The sequence below is a fragment of the Fusarium oxysporum genome, chromosome 3 (assembly GCF_000149955.1).
Source record: "Fusarium oxysporum f. sp. lycopersici 4287 chromosome 3, whole genome shotgun sequence".
In the NCBI taxonomy this organism is placed as follows: Eukaryota; Fungi; Ascomycota; class Sordariomycetes; order Hypocreales; family Nectriaceae; genus Fusarium; species Fusarium oxysporum.
This window is the reverse complement of record NC_030988.1, coordinates 3,431,149-3,453,443: the sequence shown is the minus strand read 5'-3', so window position 1 is coordinate 3,453,443 and position 22,295 is coordinate 3,431,149. Positions and strand designations below refer to the sequence as shown.

The following is a 22,295-nucleotide window of genomic DNA, read 5'->3' as shown; positions in this document are numbered from 1 at the left end:
ATCATCGTCATGGGAGACGATCCGGATGGTTCGGGCGGGGGATATCATCACCCTCAGCGGAAGAGGGTCAGGACGACGAAGGTATTGGAGATGGAGCAGCAAAATGGCGATATGGAATGGCAGGAGGAAGGTGAGACCAGTGAGGGAGCTCTGGGACAGAATCGAGCTCGGAAGCAGGCTGTCCCCAAGTCAGCTGGTGGTATGGTCGAGGCAGTCCAGAGCTTGAAGCAACTACTAGAGCAGGACTTGAACAAGAAAATCGAAGCGATGAAGGCCGAGTTTCAGCTCGAGTTCACCAAGCTCAGTGATCGCATGGCCGAGGAAGTCGCTAGGGCCACGGCCCAGATGGCACAAGAATTATCGCAAGTCCTAGACCAGCTCACCCAGGTTTGCGGCGAGCTGGAGCAGACTCGACTACAGCTAGATATGCTGAACAAGACTGAAACACCACGGTCGTCGGTTCAATCGTATGCAGACGCAGCCAGGATGACATCCACCAGCATGTCCAGTCAATCTTCGTCTGCAGCCCGATCGGCAACTCCGGAACCGGTGTTCTGCACAGTCGACACATCCAGAGTTGCTGAAGGCCATCTTGGAGACGTTACACCAACAATGATTCGTAAGACCGTGGAGCAGGAGATGTGACAGTCGAGTGACCAATCTTACTGGCGATGCGTCGCAGTGACCAGAGATGGACGGAATGCCAACCGCCTTAGGATTCTAGGTAGGAACGAAGAAGAAATACAAAAGATCAAAGCCATCCTCGAAAACAGGAAAGCTCCAGGTGCAAGAGTCCTTCGGGATCAACTATATCCTATCAAAGTTGATAGCATGAATCGTATGGCCGTCTTTGACTAGGAGTTTAACATCCTCCCCGGAGCAATAGAAACCTTAAACCAGGAGAATGAAGTCCAGATTGCCATGGTAGCCTGGCTGAGCCGGAAGGTCAACCCCAAGTCATATGGACCCATGTAGTCTACTTAACTAAGAGTACCGATGCCAAGAGGCTACTGTAGGAACGCTACTTTTTCGTCGCAGGTGAATCGGCATAAACGAGTGTATTTGAGCAGACCACTGGACCGGAACAATGCTATAACTGCCAAGAGCTAGGTCACAAGGCATTCTCGTGCAGTAAGAATCGAGTGTGTGCAAGGTGCGCCGCCGAGGGCCACCATCACAGTGAGTGCCAGGCACAGATACCCAAGTGCTCTCTGCAGCGGTCCGCATGAGTCATTCAGTAGAAATTGCCTGAAACTTCACCACAAGCGGCATGAGTAAGTCGTTGCAGGTGATTCAACTGAATGTGAGAAAGCAGGATACGGTACATGAGAGCCTCATGAACGATAAACAACTACAAGAATACACAGTGATAGCGATCCAAGAGCCCCAAGCACACCAAAAGGACGGCAAGCTACTAACGGTCCCAATGGGCACTCCAGATGGGTTAGGATGGTCCCCACAGTTTGGAGAGAGGGCAGATGGCCTATCCGAAGCATGTTATGGGTAAACAAGGATGTGGAGGCGGAGCAGACACCGATTGAGACAGCAGATATGACGGCAGCCATCTTGCGACTCCCTGAGCGGCTGGTTCTGGTTGTTTCGGTTTACGTGTCAGGAGGAGACACCCAAGCTTTACAAGGCACTTGCAACGCTTTGCGCCAGGTCATCTCAGACGTAAGAGAACAAGCTGGTAGACTGGTGGACAGGGTAGTTGTCGGAGACTTCAACCGACACGACCAGCTATGGGGAGGAGACAACATATCCTTGACGAGGCAAGGCGAAGCGGATCAGATTATCAATCTTATAAATGAGTTTGACCTTATCAGCCTGCTCCCGAGAGGAACGAAGACGTAGAATGATGGAGATTTTGAGACAACAGTCGACCTGGTCCTCGCTTCCGCAGATCTAGCGTCTTTGACTATCAAGTGTATGATACACGGTACAGAGCACGGATCTGATCATCGTGCTATTCAGACGGAGTTGACGTCTCCGTCCCGGTGCCCCAAGCTCAAGAACGCACCATGGAAGGAAATCAACGTTCGAATTGCCGCAGCATTAGAGTCTACCCTGGAGGAAGGTACTGTATAGCAGAAGACTGGCAGGCTTATGACAGTGGCGCTAGAGGCGGTTCACGCTCTGACACCCAGAGCTAAGCCGTCACCCTATGCAAAACGCTGGTGGACCTCAGACCTCACGCAACTCCGGCACATATACACACACTGGAGAAATCGCGCTAGAACATTGAGGCGAGCAGGATGGGATTGTCAAGAGCTTGAGGAGACGGCCAGAGGAGCAGCAAAGCAATACCACGATGCCATCAGACAGCAGAAGAAGACGCACTGGAATGAGTTTCTAGCTGACAACGACAACGTCTGGAAGGCAGCAACGTACCTCAAATCTGGAGATGATACAGCATTTGTCAAAGTACCCCAACTTGCAAGGGCCGACGGCACATGCACAACCAACAACATCGAACAGGCTGATGAGATGCTGGCCACCTTTTTTACCCCATTGCCGGAGCACATCGAAGAGGAAGAGGAGCGACCTCAGCGCGAAGCCGCCATCGTCATGCCGGACATTACTCTGGAGGAGGTGGAACGACAGCTTTTCGCCGCAAAGTCGTGGGAAGCACCTGGCGAGGACGGACTACCCGTCGTAGTCTGGAAAGAGATCTGGCCCTCTGTTAAGCACCGAGTCTTCTCGCTGTTTCGTGCATCGCTAGAATAAGTAATATCCCGATGGAAGAACTAGAAACGATCAACCCTTTCACGTTGGCACCCTGGGTAGAACGGGTGCAAACTATAGTGGATGAAGGGGATAGTTCGGGGACAACGCAAGCAGACCTAGGATGGGCGGTACGTGCTGCAGTGAGCAGTTCGGCGCGGAATGGGGTAGTCGGAGTCGGCGGGTCATCGAGATCCCTGCCTTGGTGCGAGGAGGACCGAAGCTTGAGCGCTTTTCTTTCACGCTCGGCATGAGGACGGAGCAGAACCCATTTTCCGGACAACTAGCAGCGATGGCTTACACGTTGAAACACTTACCCGACCTTGAGTATCGAAGCGTGGCACTGTTGGCGAGCAACAAAGCCGCCGTGCTCATGGTCCGAAACCGTCGCCAGCAGTCGGGTCAAGAGTATGTTGGATGCATATATGATTCTATCAATGTATTGAGGCTTAAGGGAAACGTGGTAGCTGTCGTATGGATGCCCATCGGTGCTGAACACAGGCTCCTGAAAATGGCTAAGAATGAGGCGCGAAGTGCAAGCCAAGACGGTGCCGTCCCAGCTCGGAAGTTTCCCCGAATGCGATCGACGACCCTGAACATAACCCGATCGAGTCAGCGTACTAGGAAACAGCTACCAGATAACGTAGGGAGGTTTTCAAAGAAGGTCGATGCTGCACTCCCAGGCAAGTACCATGCAGTACCCACCTGCCGTACGTACCCACCTACCGTACACCAAAAAAGATTTTCCCCATACAAAATGCCCAATTTCACTTATAGAGTATGTTATCAAAATGAAAGATATTTTAATAAGAAAATGTCTATTACATTAAGAATTGCATAGAATTTAATATTTCCACTTTGCTTCCACAGCGACGCTTGCGGTGTGGTCGCACGGAACTAATATAAAATGTCTCAAAATGCCTCCCTTATCAACCAGCCTCCTCGAAGCTTCATCCAAACTTTTCTCTTCCCCATCTTTCCTTGGTCACCTCAAACATGCCTCAATCATCTTATACGGAGGACGATGTTATCCAGGCCATACTAGATGTCACAGAAAATGGCCTCTCCCAGAACCAGGCCGCCCAGAAGAACGGCGTGCCTCCGACCACTCTCTCTGACCGATTAAGAGGCCTACCGTCAAAATCCGAGGTCACCCAGCCTGCTCAGCTGCTATCCAAGTCGGAGGAGTCCAGATTGGTTACCTGGATACTTCGACAAGAGGCCTTGGGCTATGCACCTTCTCACAGCCAAGTTCGCGCCACCGTTGCTGCCCTCTTGAGACAGCAAGGACGGGAAAGGCCTATCGGTATACACTGGCTAGCTAGGTTCATTAAACGCCATGACGATATCAAGACGACGGTGGGGAAACGCCAGGAAGCTGCAAGGTTCAATTCCTTTACCCCAATGGCCGTCAATTGGTACTTTGATATCCGGGAGAGCGAATATGGCTGGATCAAACCGGAGAACACGGTTAATGTTGACGAGGGCGGTATCATGGCTGGATTTGGTGAGTATTGATCATTTTTGCTACCAAACTCATTAATCCACTGAAAAATATAGGCTTGGATTCCTTGGTCATTGGCAGTAGCGATCCTAGGAGGAAGGCCTTCCTCAAGGGCTCGCAGTCCCGCACTTGGACTACCTTTATCGAAGCCGTCACCGCAGATGGTCGCCTTCTAAAGCCGGGGATTATCTTCAAAGGTAAAGAGCTTCAGCAACAGTGGTTTATCGATGAGCTCCGGGGGATCGCCGACTGGTATTATATCACGTCCGATAATGGCTGGACGGACAACCATATCGCAGTCGAGTGGCTCAAGGAGGTCTATCTGCCTCAAACGCAACCGGCGGATGAGTCTGATGCAAGGCTCATCATATTAGATGGCCATGGAAGCCATGTATCTGTGAGTATCTACCTGTTCTAGATCGGAAATGCCACTGACGGCGCTGACTGAAAATCCAGGATGAGTGGATGGCTACGTGCTTTTTGAACAACGTATATTGCTGTTACCTGCCTGCACACTGCTCTCATGGGCTGCAGCCGCTGGATAATGGCGTCTTTAATGTATCCAAGGCTGCCTACCGAAAAGAACTGCAAAAACTCGCCAGCCTGACCGATTCTGCGCCGGTAGACAAGGTCAACTTCATCAAGGCCTATGCCAAGGCCAGGGAAGTGGGTATGACGAAGAAAAATATACTCTCAGGCTGGAGAGTGACTGGAAACTGGCCGATTTCACGGCGGAAAGCGCTCATACATCCTGAGATTCAACCGGACAAGAAGGAAGCGACGCCCGGGTCGGACGGCCACCGAGACGGGCAAGTCGACTCTGATAATACGCCAAAGACCAGCCGCCACATCCGAGATATGGGGAAGAACAAGAGCCCGTCAACAAGAAGGCGCTATTCTGTGATATCGAAAGGGTTTGAAGCCCAAGAGTCAAAGATCGCCTCTCTGAGCACCAGGATAGCCAGTCTGGAGGAGGAAGTTGGCCGGTTGAGCAGAGGCAAGAAGAGGAAGGCGATACCGAATCCCAATAAAAGATTCATGACATTGGCAGAAGCTCTGGTAACTGGTGAGACTATTTCCAAGGCAAACGAAGCAATTGAAGAGGCGGATGCTGTTGAGGATGTGATCGAGGTGGGAGGGATGGAAGAAGTTGAGAGTTCAAATTCGGAGGAGGAAGAATTAGGTGTGGTACGCACACGCGCAGGGCGTGAAGTCAAAATACCGCGAAAATATTAAAATCTACTTTATTCTAAAACGAAATTCGAAAATCATTTCACGGGTTTTATTTTTGGTGAATTTTCAACATATGGTTGAAAAATAGCATTCTGTATGGGGGAATTTTCTTTTTGCTGTACGGTAGGTGGGTACGTACGGCAGGTGGGTACTGCATGGTACACCCGACTGCTCTATGATGACTTATCAAGGAGAGAAACCAGCGTGCTATCACAGCTTAGGACAGACATGGCCAGACTGAACGGGTACCTCTTCCGGATCAGGCAGAGTAGCAGCGTCACAGCAATGCGTATGCGGGCAAGCGATAGAGACAGTAGAGCACTTTCTCTTTCGATGCACGAAATGGACAGCGCATAGGACTGAAATGTTGCAGTGCACGGAGACATTGAGAGGAAACCTCTCGTTCTACCTAGGAGGAAAATCACCATCAGATGACGCAAAGTGGACGCCAAACATGCAGGCAGTCCATGCAACTATACGCTTTGCAATGGCCACAGGCCGACTCGACACACAATACTGAAACCAGATTGCAAGAATCACACCTACTTACTCTTACTAACCTACTTACACTAAACACCAAACACCCCGTCTTATAAAAGCGGACGTTGCTTCAGCCGCCGTAGATAGGACGTTGAAAACTTGAAGAATAGCCTTCAAGCTAACGTATCTGACCACCACTCCGCCCACACCTCCACACCGCCCCACCTGCGATAGCTTCATTTCCGTTCTAACGCATTATGTAGATTAATTCTCAAATTATGAAAATAGCTTCAATTCAATTAAGATTTTGGGTATTGACTAAAAACCTCTTGTTCAACCGACTGCTTTTTTCTCCGCTTCGGCAGACGATTTTCCGCCGCGGCTTCGTCATTTAACTTCCAAGTGTTCATCTCGGACCGGTCCTTCGCTATAACAAGATTATCAGCATGAGGAAAAGCCTTGTTCGGGTCCCAATTGACCTTGCAACGGCCTAACGGCTTAATACTAGTTATTTGAGCTTTCTATATGGCGATTTTTTGCTCCTGGAAGACTATAGACGCACCTCTTTAGTCCAGTGACTTTCCTGCCTTCCGTAGGATCATTCTGACGTCCCTTCTAGCATTCCCTGATAACCAATCGACCCGTTAGAGTAGTCTTTCTATATCGCGGCTTGACGAGGGCGTATTAAAGATATCGCGATCGACTTTAACCGTGATTGGTGGTGTTGTGGGAGGCTGAAAAGTCGGTCTGCGATGCTCTTTGGGCTATAACCTCTTTATAGCTTGATCAATATCGACTGGGTATATCCCTGATGCTTGAAACGCCTGTCGGATGTTCTCTGGTCTGAAGGCTTTCTTAGAAGCTATTTTATATGCCTATACGAAGATGTGTTTCTGTCTATTTGATGTCGCTTCGTAGGTCTCCATTCCAGCTGTCTCTTCTCGATAGTATCTTTTTAACGGGGAAAAAAGACCAAGGTCCAGCGGTTGAGTGATATGTGACGAGTGCGACGGCAGCTAATTAAGCCATACCTTGTTTATCATTGCCTTCTTTATGAAGACGGGACTTATATGAGTCTTATGTTGATTGGGGACTAATAGTCGCCAGGAAGATGGGTCTTTGGATGAGTCTTGGGCAGATAAATGTCGTAGAACTACCGTAGTAATATTTCTGTATTAGACCAGCCTTTCTTGCTGCAAGTGAACTTCCAATCCGGTATATCCCTTGGAAAATACTATCCCTATAGCGATAATCCTATAAATATTACCGTTGGGGTCAGTCGGCGACCATCAGCAGATATTGTCTCTAATATCGAGATCCAAGCGGAAGCGTCTGACTGTATCTTCTCTGACGAGCTCGTCAGGACCGTTCCAGCTACTATGCCGGCTATAGTTTCCCCTTCTTGGACTCCAGTCTCGTCGAGGTTGTGCATACGGGCTGTACCAATTGATAAGTCAATAACAAGACGCCTGAGTCCCTCATAATACTCCCTCGGTCCCTCTTCTGTAACAGACTTCTTCCTTGCGACCGAAATAAGTCGTGATGGCTTCAACATAACGCTGTTATGCCGTTTGAAGAATCGGTTTACCCAATTTTTCCCTAGATGACTTCCACAGCCGTTCAATTCAGCAAGATGCTGGGCATATTCATGGATCTTCTTCTTTAATAACGGCTGGGAATACTTTTCTCGTATTAATATAAGGTCGATGAGTTCCTGTTCCTGTTGCGGCGTCAGCGAGAGGTATTTTTGGTGTTGTAAACGCGTCGGTTGCGCGCCACCGATCCGATCCCTTAAAGTCGACCTCGGCACGGTCTCCCACTTAGCTGCACCGCGAACGCCCCTTGTAGAGGCCTCAGAAATTGCTCTGGAAATTCTCAATTCACGATCCATGATAAATGAAGCTATTCTGATAATTTGGCTTTTTTTGATGAATAATTGGCAAAATAAAGTGCACGCATCATCAATAGCTGTTGTGGTGTTGAGACTATCACCAAATGGGCGGTGTGGGGGGGTGGGCGGAGTGGTGGTAAGATACGTTAATAGTAACAGCATAGGAGAAGCTACTATATATGTGCTAGGCTTCAGAAAGGCCGCTAATATTTTAACACTTACGTATTTATCAATTTAATTCTTGTTGCTTTTTCGTCAGGCCTATAATAGGTGGCACGCGTGCTACTGGCCGACAGCATGATGATTTCTGATGATAACCAATGAGATTTGCGCGACAGCTTTGTCAGTCAAGGTTGGAAAATGAGCATCTGGGAATCCTGACTTCACAACCGGAGAGTAACACACACTATCCTATGGATCATTACTGCATAATGACGTAGTGAAGCTGCCATTGCATCACTATTTGACACCGCATCGTCACGTTAGCATGATTTCCATGATTTATCATCAGCTGCTCGATGCCTTCTGCTCTGGTGTGGAGATTTGATGTGGAAGTTATCTGCGCCGTCTATTTGAAGCGACCAGGACCATTCAATTTGCCCTATCAAAGACTCACCTATATCAGTGATCAACCACTCTCCGGCAATCACACAGGCACACCTCCAGAGAAGTTGGCAGCTTCTAAAATAAGTCCACAAGTTCTGATCGTCGGCGACCACGGAAGATTGCTCAGATCCTTGCGCAGAAACTACTCAAGAAGTCGTGGACCGTCACTACCTCATTCGGAGACAGGACCAGGTCTCCCAGAGCAACAGCCTGGCCAATGCTAACCAGGGAAATTTGAACTTGCTGGTCCGTAATTGGGAACGTGTCGACGATACTTCCCAAACAAGATTGATCCTCGATGAAGTCAAACCACATACCGTTGTTTGGTGAGCTGGGGCTGATGGGGAGGCAAGGTCTAACCGAGTAAGAAATGTACCAACTTAATCGAAACTGACGACTAATAGATTTCGCCAGACGTTTGCCATCGATGGTGATGTTGCTATTAACTTTATTGATGCTACAGTCCAACGCCGCTTGTTAAAAAATTACTTCTTCGTATATTAACTGTCGTCGAGAATGACCTAGTTGGTGGGATGAGGACGCCTGAGTATACGCGCAAGAGATAAAGAGAAGCGGTCTCTTGAGCTACTGTCAAGCGTAATTAGCAGCAGATGAAATACTTCTCCAGGAAGCATCTAGCCGAGCTGACTTCTCGGGGATAAGCCTTCACCTAGGCATACTGTCAGACGAACCCGCAGGGTTGATCGAGCTTGGAAAAAATAAAACGTCGAGGGCCAATGTTAGCCAGGCATCTGTAGTTCAAGTTATTGTGTTGCTGTTTGAGCATGGAACGGTGCAGACAGCCTGGCTGGATATGCTTGATGGCGCTGAAGATATTGAAACTGCTGTTGAACGTATAGCCAATGACGGAGAGAACGCGTCTGAGGAAGGAAAATGGTCGCAGACCTAGATGGCTGCAACTTGATTCTTGGGTATATGGATGGCACTCCGAGTTTGACACCTTACCAATACTTGGGTAGGGCCTAGAGATCGCCCCCCCGTGCTTTCGTTACTACCTTCGGTATCCGTGCCTCAAGCACGGGGGGTGCACTGACAGGGAAAAGGGGCTGCTGACAGGGAAAAAATTTAGGTACCTCAATTTGGCTGCAAAACCCGCCAAATTTTTGTAGCTTCTTTATATGCATGTCCCCGTTTCCTACACCTATGATGCCTACAATTATTTATCTACCGCAACACCACCACAGCCTCTATTAATATCACCACCTCAACAACAAATATTAAATCAATTACAACTATCGCAATAGTACTTCAATTAATAAAAAAAATATGACATCTGAAAGCCCAGAGCTTGCTCCATCAGCACAACAAATATATATCAATCCTGAGACTGGTTTACCACGAATTTCCCGCTTCACGGACTATAATATTGAAGAACGCACTATCGCAGCAAAGGCATTATATCTAGAGGGCGTTTATCCCTCTATGAGAGCCGCTGCACAAGCATGGAAAGTCAACTATAAGAGACTTCGCAGTAGGATCAACGGCCATCATCCTGTGAGAGATAACGGCGGCAACAGGACGTTATTCAGCAAGGAAGAAGAGAAAGCTATACTCGCTTGGTGTTGGAGGAGAGTAACACAGGGGCATCACATACAACAACGCACACTTCGTCAGTATGCGAATTCCCTGCTTAAGGCTACACATCGTGAGCCTCATGCCTCAAGGTTCTGGGCTCGCCGCTTCCTCAGGCGGTATCGTGAAGTCTTTCATAGGAGAAAGAGCCGTACTCTCGCTGCAAATCGCAAAGCTATGGCAGACCGAGCCAATGTCGAAGAGTGGTTTGCAAAATGGACAGAATTTGTCAAGGGAAACGACATCAACTTCGATAATGTCTGGAATTTCGACGAGACCGGCTTTATAATAGGATATCTAATGAACGGTATTATGATATGGACTTTCCTCGATATCGACTCCCCTCTGTTAACAGATGCACATACGACTATTAGTATGACTATCGTGGAGTCAATATCTGCAACAGGAGGAATCATAGCCCCGTTTGTCATCATGCCCGGCGTACAGATTCCCTCCCGTTGGGTGGATAATGACCTAGACGAGCAGGCTACGATAGTCACAACACCAAAAGGCTATATCGACGATATCACGGCACAGGACTTCTTTGACCACTTTGAGAGACTTACCCGGCCTCAAAATACATCAGATCTTCGAGTTATTCTTTATGATGGATGTGAAAGTCATTTCACCAAAGAGCTTTATCAGAAAGCTCTAGATGCAAATATTATCTTATATCCCTTCCCTCCTCATCTGACACATATACTTCAGCCATTAGATGTTGGATTATTCAGTACATATAAGCATTGGCATCAGGAAGCCTTACTTAGGGAAATCGCTGACGGTGCTACGGACTTCAATAAAGCTGACTTTATGTTTCATTTACAGGAGATTCGCCGCAAAGCTACTAAGAAAAGTACTATCATCTCATCGTGGGCAAAATCCGGCATCTATCCTGTTGATCCCTCCGTTGTTATCAACAAAATGGTCAACCCTCTTTCATCCCTATCTTTGGAGGTTGCTGAACGTGATCTTCCCGGCTATATCACACCTGGGTTATCTTCCAACCACAGCAGTGACTTTCGCGATGATTCAAATGAAGAAGAAGCTGGCGAATCATCACGAGATATACATCAAAATACTCATCGCAACGAGGGGATTCCAATGATGCCCTCCACGCCTCCAACGGTTATCTGGAACAATATCAATACACCTCAGCTTAATCTACGGCAAATCAAGCAATACGAAGATTATGTGGCCCTTCGTATTGAATGTTCAATATCCTCAGGCGTGCCTCTGACCCCAAGTGTGTTACATGTTAACGAAAAAGTGCGAAAAGCACACACAACCCTTGCCTTGAACGGTATCACAGCTACTCAGGAGATGCGCCGTTTGAAGGAGAAGAGCCTACGGCGTTCAGAACGGGACGAAGGAACTATTATCATAGCAAATTACGGGCCAATTACAGTTTATGATGCCAGACTCCGTGTCGCAAAGGATCAACATAATAGACGGGCAAATCAGGATGCAGAGCTTCGTCGTTATTATGCCAAGGAGGTCAGAGACGAGGCTGTATACCTACGGCGGTGGCTTTTCTCTGTAAGGAAGCTACTACGGTCATCTTTGAAGGAATATCATCCTATTGAACAACATAGGAGTCAACCTTCATACTCACAGGAAGTGAGGCCATTCACAGTCAGTGAATTCTTCATCAAAACTCAATCCGAGCTTTGTATCAAGTCTACAGAGCTTCTAGCTACAAGATATTGTGCTCACCGTGAGATGCACGGAAAGATGAAAGAATCCAAGCTATTGGCCAAGCAAGCAAGAGATGCACAGCAAGAACATATACCTAAGATCTTCCCTTTTTACTGGAATCCTCCATTCCTTCTTCCTTTTGACTATAATATTAATATAGTCAAAGATGCAGTCGATTTGATAGCTTCACCTTCGAGAAAACAGCGTGGAAAGCAGAAAGCGTTGTCTGTTGATGATGATGAATTGGAGATCGATGAAAGTGAAGATGATGAAGAGATTGAAGAAGAAGAAGAAGCAGAAGAAGAAGAAGAAGATGATGATGATATATCAGTTAAAGATACTATTGAAGTTAGGTAGGATGTCTTAGTTGTTGCGAAAAAGAATGAATAACATACCTGATTTTGATGATATATTATGGTGTTGTGGTTGTGATGCATTTGTCCCGTAGATGCAGATGGAGGGGTTAGTCCGGTCTGAATTATGTTACTAACCGAGGGAAAGTCGGTACCTTCATTTGGCGGCTTTTGCAGCCAAATTGAGGTACCCTAATTTTCCCTGTCAGCAGACCCTTTTCCCAGTCAATGAACCCCCCGTGCTTGGGCACGGAGCTTGCGGAGTGATACCACAAGCTAAGGTGGGCCGGTCTCTAGGCCCTACCCAAGTACTGCAGTAGCGAGAAAGCGGGGATCAAATCCACTTGTCAATATGTCGCTGTTGCTGAATGTCTCATTACGACACTATGATGGTGTCGCTAAAAATGGCTTAGTCCTTGATGAGCTTCCTGGGGATTAGCGTCCTCCCTTATGCCTGTAAGCTTACCATTTGCCATACCTAGGTTCTCTATCTATATGAAGGAGGGTGGGGCTCTATTAGGAAGAAGTTGCTCCAGGCCAACGTATCCTATATATCTAGCTATCACATGGTTTGAATGTATTATCTGGTGAGTTTAGCATCTGCCTAACGCAACCAGTCGGCTTCTACTGTGTCCATAAAGGCATTCAATGCGGAGTAAACAATCCCTGTAACGGCGCTGATGCGGTTCTGCGTCACTTCGTATGGAAGTATTTATCACGCCTAAACGCAAAGTCAAAAGCGCCATATCACTCGCTCGAGAGAAGCCTCATCATTAGTGCATTTTATCTCCACTGCTTCCAACATTACGCGCCCCGTTGCAATTGACACTCTAATAGTTCTGTAAGGGATCTCACGCTTTGCTTCGGCTATCCCGTCTAAGCTTGACCGCTAGAAGCCAATTTACTCAGAGCGCCCTTTACCATCTCTTAACTGACCAACTTACTAACGTCCCTGCAGCGTTCTGAAGTGTAAAAGCACGTCACAGATCTGGCGCTTCAAGGCCTTATTGGGTCAGAACAAATGCTCACTTTGAAACTGAGCCAGTTAATTCAACTTCTGTCTGATGTTGTAGTCTACTGATGATACTCTGCATTAAGCTTCGCAAATGCGGATCCGAACGAATTTGTGGGGAGCACATATCCGCTGCTATCCGCCAGGTCTGCTACGAAGCTTTTTAGACTACCAAGGTTAGGTCCACATGCTGCGCGCAACATCTAAAGTTAATTATGCCACTCCTAGCATTGGGCTGAATATCAAGCCTTCATCCAGCATCAACTCTGCGTCAACACCGATGGGATGGTTTCATCATGTGGAAGCACACGTCGTAACGATGACATTGTTCTCAAGGTAACATACTTGGGCTCTGACTTCACCACAAGCAAAGTTTACCTTGTTGACCGGAAATGTATGCTACGATTTGAAAGAAGTTTCCCCGCAAATGGTATCTGCAGTCGATGATGCGAGAGCGTTACGGAACTTGACGACGGCGGTAGAAGTGTGTAGGTTTAGGTTAATGTTGACGCAGTCGCGAATCATCCCCAGAAATACGAGAACGGCCAAAAAACCCAAGCAATATTGCAAGTCGCATGGGGATGAAAGGTATAAAACCCTTTGCAATGACACTTCTTGACATCTTGTTCACGACAGACAGTAACGTGTTCTTTGCCTGGCCACTTGCTAAATTTCTTCAATACTCTTAATTATCTTATATTACTCTGTCTATCGTCAAACAACATGGGTGACATCCGATCTTTTGTCCCGGACTCCGCATCCCAGAACTCCAATGTTCTTTCTATCGACCCATACGCCTTAGTCGAAGCCCTTCTTGGCCAGAAGGTTAACAAGCCAGCATCTGTTGGCTCCGACAGCCTTCAGTCGGGCTACGATGACCTTGATATGAAGATTGAGGCTGGACTCCTCAGGGAGGGGGACATACGCCCCGATTCGCCGCCTAAGGATGTCAGCGTCGGTGCTGCTAACCCGTACTCACTCGTGGAAGCCCTCCTCGGCCGAAATATTGACAAGTTTTCGATAAACTCGGCAAAGATCATATCCAACGTCCTGCAGACGGATTACGATGAACTCTTCGACATGAAGCATTGCTCAGTGCTATTCGCCGGGCTAAAACTCAACGAGAAGGAGAGGAAGGCAGAGAAGTTGTCTGAGAAAGACATGAAAATCTTAAATGAGCGGGACCTCATGACTCCTGACCTATCAGGGGTTCAGCAGTTAGACGACCTTGAGAAGATCGGGCTGAAGGATCTGGGTAAGACGCGGGTTAAGGTGGCTCGCATGCAGAATGGCAAGATGCACTTGATGCTCCACGCTGACTCCTTAGGGAAGACGGTTTCCAACCGTGAGGTGACAATGTCCATTAACGAGCTAGTCAGTCCATTCAGGATGCAAAAGGGTCACTGGATACCACCTAATAGCTCGTGGCGCGATATGTACGACTATTTCTTCCAGAGCGTCAACAAGCGTCTCATTGGCGATCTTACCATGTTTGAGATTGGCGAGAAAAGAGAGACCATGCGCTACTTTGATGATCCCACGCAGGGTTGTGCCAGTAACAGCTGGCTGATTGCTGCCTTGTTTTCGGTCTTCTGGTCCGATCCTATTATCATTAACCGCGCTACTCGAGTCCACTACGACAAGAATGAGAAGAAACGCCTCGCCATCAAGTTTCACGACAAGGGCGGCGACAATAACAGCAAAACTGAGACTGTTGAGGTCAATTACGAAATCCCCATCAACAACTCGAACAATGGGCCCCTGTACTGCCGCTCCAGCGACGGAGCTGACATTTGGCCATCGTTGTATGAGAAGGCATTCGCCAAATGGATCACTGGTAGCTCATCAGAGCAGCCCGACATCACCCAGACACATTGCGGCGACCCTGTGAAGGCCATGGCACAGATCAATGACCGGGAACCCCACTACTACAGGACCGAAAACCATTCAGCCAACGACATGTTGGGGTTGGTCCGCTCCAATTGCGTCAACTTCAAGACCATTAACCCTATGACTGCCTGGACCTACGCCACTGGCCATATGTACAGAGGCAGTAACGTCGTTGCTAACCATGCCTATTCTATCCTCGGCTACACTATCCTTGGTGACAAGCAATACCTTGTTCTCCGCAACCCATGGGGTGTTAGCGAGCCGATCGGATTGAACAGCTACCCAGGGCTTCTTGAGCGCCTCGAGCCCAACTTGTGGCACCCAGCTTCCCTTCTTGACCACGGAGGCCTGTTCGCTATGGAGACAGAGGCTTTTAAACATTGCTTCGCCTACGTGGGTGTTGCGAAATAAGTCGCAGAAGAGCAAATACCGCACATTTCAGATTGAATGACTGTACCGACTTTTTCTCATTTTAATCGCTATCCCTGTGGTATCACGTTGTCACTCCTCAGCCGGTACTCATTCCCGGAGACAGCCGTTGCAGAGTGGGGGAGAGAGATACGAGATAACGGCAAGCAAAGTGAATCAGAACCGGAATTTGCAGTCGAGAACAATGAACATGTCTTTAATTACCAACGCGAGGAGTACTGTAACGGGGCAGATTTGAGGCAAGGGAAAAAGGGAAGGAGAAAAAAACCAAAAAAGTGGCAGCGGTGGTCAAGCAAGGCAAAGGGTGTTGCCCTAGCCGGTGGATAGATGGCGGGTGGTAAGGGTCAACAGTCTTGAATCGTGCTTGCACGCTACTCTTCAGCAAAACCTAGAGCCTTTAGCTAGGTGAATAGTTGGTCAATATGTCGACAGTTTGATTTGGAACATATGAGTTGAGAATATGTTGAGAAGCTATTGCCAAGGCCATCTTGTTTGAACAGAGAGTCACAAACCATGGCTGGATTGCTACAGATCATCCAAACCTCAATCACCAAACACGGCAAGAGGCAAGCAGTGAAGTAAATAGTGTGACCGTAAATAAGACAATATCATATTTGATATCGTATTGCATGTATGGCATTCTTATACGGTACAGTGCAAGCAACATCGGGGACCGTGTAATACAATACAATACGATACAATACAATGTATTACGCCCGGCGGCCTGAAAATGTTAGACTGGTAGACCTTGACGAGGACGTACGCTTCATCAAGATATAAAGAGTATGCAGGTGAGCTGTTAGAATTTAGCTTAAGTAAAGGAACTAGCCAGTAATGCGACTATTATAAGTGCCATATAGAGATAAGTAGTTCCGGAATACCCTTGCATAAATCTAAGTCAGATGATAGCCCGTTAGACTAGTATCGCGAGGATAAGTGTCGCAGGGTAGGCATTAGTAATCTAGCTATATGCTTTAAGTAACTCTGCGGGATGGAATACCCCGCACAAGAGATAACTTAAGAACAATCAATCAACACATTTGCTGCTGCTCAACACAATTTACTTTAACCCTTTAAGCACGCTAAGTGCGACACCGACTTATCCTCTCGAGGTATATGAGCTTAAGATGCAAATTTTACAGCAGTCGGGGTGTAACTGCCCTCTCATGCAGAACTACCCCGCCCATAAGTCCCAACGGTATGTGAAAGCGTTGATAATGGAACCGTGATCAGGGGTCTCGTCACACGTAGGGTTATCGCGGAGATAACCTCCCGGTTGTTCGATGCACATTGAGGCAAAAAATGTCAAACCAACAGCCGGCAGCAGGCATGAGCGCTGCAGATTTTGAGCTTTTCCTTTTTTTCTTTAGTGCCCTTTTTTCTTTCCTATTTACCTGCCACTAGGTCAGTATCGCTGGGTGAGGAATCAGGCCGTTGTGAAGGTGGCTGACTGAGCTAAACGCTCGGGAGGATAGCGTGTATGACATGTCATCATATGGTAGGTACCAAAGATTGTGTCGCACAAAGATGTCTGAGGTCATTCCTCCGCATCTCCGCGGCGTGTATTAGAAGGACTCTCAAAGTAGAGGCCAGAGGCAGCGGCGAGGACGTTCTCGATATGTATATAAATTGGGAGAATAGCGTTTAATGAATGGACGAAATGATAGGATTAATCTTATACTAAAGATGACACCTCTTTGCCTGTACCTTTCTCATTCTCAAACGCGGAGCCTGGATGTGATCCAAACCATGGTCTCGGGTGGGGGAAGCCACACCTGCAAGTTCAATCACCACGTTGGTATGTGACATCGCTTTTCGGGGAGATACTTCTGCGCGTTGACCCTTAATCTAGCGAACTGATGTGGAGCTTAGGGAAGATCCATCCTGCCCTGACCCCTGCAGCAGCCTTGTTACCACCATCTGCTTGCCTCTCAATGCAACGGGCTGCTTTTGGACATGCAAGCTAACACCTGTCATATCTGGTCCTTCCAAAATCCTGCAAGGCCCCGCACTTTATTTTATTTTGTACTACGTAGCATACAAGATCCAACGTGGGCAATCCAATTCAAGCCACAACATCTGGCCACCCGCGGCCGTAGCTGTGGAAGTGAGGGGGCCCTTATTCAGGGCGAAGCTGCAGAATTCTGCAGATCTTTTCCCATCAACATATTTAGCTAGATCGACAAGGTGGAGTCATCAAGGCTCGCCCTGATCAACATTGCCCAAAGTAGCGGAACGCTTAGTTATGGTGGGTCGGTGTTAAGACTTGGTTTAGTTTCTGAGGTGTAATGGGCCCGTGCCCGAAGCCCCAACTGAAAACAGGATCACGTCCTACTAGTACTGGGAAAGAGACCGATTTGGGGAAAACAACCATCATCAACCAACGTGTTCTGTAGGGAAAACTTGGCAATCGTTTGACCCCGAGCGACTCCATGCGACTAAGACCTTACACAAGAGATGCTCATACTGCGTGCTTCCATGCCATTACCGCGTGCCTGGTAGAGTTAACCCGAAGGCGTTTCTAATAGCGCTGGCATATATATTAAGCGACTGACCCTGATCATGATACAAATATTTCCATTTATATAACTCATGGCTAAATTCCAAAATGAAACCTGAAAATTCGAGTAATACTTCAAGCTAGTAATAGTTGAGATTGAAATAAGTTAATCAAAGATGCATAACCTATAAATATAAAGATATAGTTATATATTATATGTATTTTTTACGAGATCACGAGACGATATATAGCCAGATATACGTTATGGCTTATAGCTAAAACCATCCTTTCATTGAGAGGCAAGGGCCAGGCCGCTCCATCTAGATTGTCCCAAAGCTTTGCTGAGGACCTATCACTAGGCATCGACCGGTCGTTATATCCTTTAGTTCCCTCATATTAAATGGCTCGTGGGCCCAATGCAATTGTTAATCACTCGTAGAACTGGTTGCCTGACTTTTGCTCACCAGTGAAGCCGGGGTGTTTGTGCGACTAACACACTTTGGGACGAGAATCAATCCATAACAAAAACCGCGCAACTTCAGGAAGACCATGTGAGTCAATTTACCTATCTTCTCGCAGCATCACATTGTCTGGTGTCATGATTAGTTAAGACTGATAAGTCATTCACTGTAAGAGTTAGTGCAAGCCCTTCCGCCTCTAGAAAGGGCACTATGACGGGTGAGACAGGAGCTAGCGATAAGACCTCGTCCAAGCGTTCGGCCCAAACTCCTGAGACTAGTGTGTGTTAAACAAGGGGACTAGATCACTCCAGTAAAGCCATAATTCGAAAAGAGTCAAGACCATTATCACAATGTCATCGAACGAGGCTAGTGCGATGACATTTCAGAAAATGTTGCTCTTATCGATGTACCTGAACTCGGTATTAGTTGAGCTTGCAGGCTTGTGGCGAAGCGTGTCCTCTGGCCATCTATTATGCTAATATGTCTTTGTTCGAACTGTGAAACTTGTATAAACCCCACTCACAGCTTTGATGCATTCAGTACGCTTGATGGAACTACTCAACTATGTCCTTACCGAGCAGTTGTTGTTCACCTTGACCAGGCCCCAATGACGTTTCGTGACCTGTGATGCTCATCTTTGATAGTCGATTGACTTTCGCCTGTCTCAGATTTAGTTCTTTATCTTTTGGTAGTTGGAGAGGGCGGTTGATAGGAAGCGGCCCTAGTGGGGGACGGGCCCTGGTGACTGAGCTATGATTTCCAGCCATCTCTCCTGCCGACAAAGCCTCAGTGCCGACAGTGACAATAAATTGTGCCGCGTCACGTAAGTGAGGAGTAATTGACAACCAATGCGCTGCCTTTAAAAGAGCATATGGTATGTTGAGGGCTTGAAGTGAGGACCCAATGAGGGCAATAATATTTACCGGCCCTCTTCCTACGCCGCTTTCAAGATGCCACTCCGATCCCTTTCACGTCAATGCTCCCTAACCTCGGAATTTAGTACCCTTGGTTTACTTCATTACCCTTCTCAACTGCAATGATCCTCTCTATTTGTTTGTCCTCAATATTTATACTCTTTCAATAGTTTTGCTCGACTGTTCTGTTTCTCCATTATCGCACCTTGATAGCAATTGCTTTGCCTAATATGCATCCTACGCAAAAGGTCATCACTGACACCAACAAGTCTCCTTTAATACAGGTCTTGACATTGATGTTTCTCGTCATCTTCCTCTTGTCATGCTCTGTCCGCATAGGAACCAAGATCCGTATGATCAAAACCCTGAGGGTCGATGATATTCTTACCATCGCCGCAACTGTGTGTAGAGACCTAATAGCGCGATTCATGAAGCGAGATCTCTAACCATCCTGCGCTTATGCGCGAAGCCGCAGGTTTTCGCAATTGGACAATCTATCGCTATATTCATAGAGTGTGATAATGGACTGGGAAAGCCAGCTAGTAGACTGGACTCCAGTGAAATTGTCATATTACTCAAGGTAGATATCTCAGCTGCAACCCGCAAAGCCATGGATAAAAGATCTAACCGAGTCTATGAATATAGAGCCAATATGCGGCTAACACCATGTTCATCGCCTCCGTGTTCTGTTGCAAGCTATCATGCACAGTTGGTCTCCGGATGATGAGCCGAGAAAGCCAGAGATGGATTGTTTTTGGCTTTGAGGCCATCGTTGGCGGGTGGGGAGCTTCTGCACTTATCGTCAACCTCTTCCAGTGTGGACTACCTACGCCATGGATATACACCAATGATAAAAGATGTATCGACCGAACCGCTTTCTGGACTTATTATTCCATCACGAATATCACCACGGATATTGGTGTTATTATTGCTTTTTGCGAAAACATTCTGAAAATCCAAATACCATGGTCTAAGAAGATTTTGGTCATGAGTGTTTTTGGCAGTCGTATCCTGTATGTTTTACTCCCGCAATGGTGATGGATCTGTCTAGCTTGTGTGCAGCAGAAGGCACTAACAACGACGGAAAAGTGTAACACCTGCAATTGCGGTTCAAATCTACCATTCCAACAAGGCATTCGCTTCCACCGATTTCACCTTCGTGAACTGGAAAGCTGCTGTCGCTTTACAACTGGTCCAGTGCCTCTCCATTGTCACTATTTGCATTCCCAGCTTTAAGCCCCTTTTCAACAGCCTAGAATCCAGCCAGATCCATATTGATGACCTTCGACAACAGGGCAAGTCTGGCAGCAGCAGCTACCTGAGTAAGAGGCCGCGATATAGTGGATATAGGTCAAGTCAAATCAGCCCTTTAGGCACCATATCACGGACAATGAGGTCAGCTGAGGAGGTAACTGTGACTGAATCGCAACTTAGCACGGTACACGAATTGACTGACTTATCCAAGTCAATCACACGAGGAGCTATAAAACTGACGATAGAGCAGAAAGGAGGTACTTGGGACGAGCCATGCCGCACGAGCAACTCAAGTGAAATAATACTCATCCAGCAAATATGTTAAGTTGAGGTGCAGAGCCTGCATGACAGTGCTTTTGAGCAATATTGGGGAGAATCTCTCTTTTCCTGTTGAAGGAGTGCGAGACTCTGGTTCCCACGCAGGGAAACATTATAGACCAGCGTCATAAGAGGAAGCTCGTCAGGGGACCGAGCAGCTTGGATCCCATGTCTTGCCAAGAGCGAGATCGATTGAAAGGCTAAAGCGGGAAGAGAGATTAATGCAATACGACGTTATGTAGGGGGCCAGGGTGAGGAATTTACCATGTAGACGAACCATTGCAGGGATACAGGTCATAGAGACAGGGCTCGTACCCATTTGGCCCCTCTTCGTCACAGTAATACTTAGAGACGGGCAGTCTTTCAAGAGATTGCTTGTATACATAGTAGCACGGACATGGCATGGGAAGATGAAAAGGGACCAGGTGTCAAGTTGGCCGAATTAGTTAGAGAGAAACAGATCAATGAGAAGGCTGCTCATGGGGACGCTTTGATCTGGAATGAACATGAACATGTTGGCTTCCCGGTGTCGCGTTTGCCAGGGCTCCTGGGATTATTGTCGCCGCTTTGTTGCTTGATGGACAATCTGTTCTCGAAGGTGACCATCTGGTTAAGCCAAGATGAGGGGTAAATCTCCATTTTTGGAGTCAAACTCACGCGACTTGGCCAAATTGAGTATGCATAACATTCTCCCAAAAGTTCCACCTAAATACTTTTGTAGGACAGCTGAGAAGACAGAGAGGTAGCAATAGTAGTTGGTTATCGGAAAGTTTGAACTGAGGACGTCGCCGCACTGACCTTCTGCACCCTCTAAGCCGGGATGCCACCTTCGATAGACTGCTGCCACATCAGGGGAGCCCTGGGCACGTTCAAGAATCAAGTGTTGGTTGCCGGTTTCCATATTTACGCATGGGGACATTGGAGCAGGGTGCTGGTGGACCAGGGAATATAATCCCAAACTCGAGCATCGAACAGCATCAACAACTCTTCGCCTTGAAGGGGAGGCGGGGGCTATGTACACGGAACGACCTACCTTTACTGCCATTCTTACGTTGTTCAGGACTCCCAACTCCCATCATTTTTTTCTCCTTCTGTGTTTTTATCTCTTCCATCCTGTAATTCTCTGGTCCTTCGTCTTCAACCCATTCATTTAGTAAACTCGCCTTCCGCTTTCATTCGCTGCGCTGTTATGATAGGTATCGACGTATGCTTTTCCCGTACTGAATTTGACACTTTTGCTATGACTTTTTGACATCATTCGATTGATCATTTTATTCTCCATTATATAAAGAAAACCACGTCTCAATTGGAACTTGATTGCCAGACGACTTAAGGTTCTAATTGAAGATATCTAAAATTGTTGAATCCTGGTGAAGATAAGACCGGCTAACCGGAAGACCGAGCTACCGGTTGGAGAGCTGTCTCAGCACTGTAACAA

The 22,295-nt window shown here is 47.3% G+C and overlaps 4 protein-coding genes across 4 annotated transcripts; all 4 read left to right on the top strand.

The window, feature by feature from the left end:
- Positions 1 to 2,848: 2,848 nt before the first annotated feature.
- Positions 2,849 to 5,464, top strand: FOXG_19355 (uncharacterized protein; the record flags this gene model as incomplete). Its single annotated transcript, XM_018399568.1, has 4 exons — positions 2,849 to 3,434; positions 3,779 to 4,231; positions 4,285 to 4,625; positions 4,685 to 5,464. The coding sequence occupies 4 exons, from the start codon at positions 2,849 to 2,851 to the stop codon at positions 5,462 to 5,464; spliced, it is 2,160 nt and encodes a 719-aa protein (XP_018242689.1).
- Positions 5,465 to 9,332: 3,868 nt separating this feature from the next.
- Positions 9,333 to 9,425, top strand: FOXG_19354 (uncharacterized protein; the record flags this gene model as incomplete). Its single annotated transcript, XM_018399567.1, has 1 exon — positions 9,333 to 9,425. One exon carries the CDS (start codon positions 9,333 to 9,335, stop codon positions 9,423 to 9,425), a length of 93 nt encoding a protein of 30 aa, XP_018242688.1.
- A 4,389-nt stretch (positions 9,426 to 13,814) lies between these two features.
- Positions 13,815 to 15,392, top strand: FOXG_06700 (uncharacterized protein; the record flags this gene model as incomplete). The annotated part of the gene is made up of 1 exon (XM_018385367.1): positions 13,815 to 15,392. The coding sequence occupies one exon, from the start codon at positions 13,815 to 13,817 to the stop codon at positions 15,390 to 15,392; it is 1,578 nt and encodes a 525-aa protein (XP_018242687.1).
- A 4,559-nt stretch (positions 15,393 to 19,951) lies between these two features.
- On the top strand, positions 19,952 to 20,836 carry FOXG_19353 (uncharacterized protein; the record flags this gene model as incomplete). Its single annotated transcript, XM_018399566.1, has 3 exons — positions 19,952 to 20,298; positions 20,375 to 20,607; positions 20,790 to 20,836. The coding sequence occupies 3 exons, from the start codon at positions 19,952 to 19,954 to the stop codon at positions 20,834 to 20,836; spliced, it is 627 nt and encodes a 208-aa protein (XP_018242686.1).
- Positions 20,837 to 22,295: the final 1,459 nt, after the last annotated feature.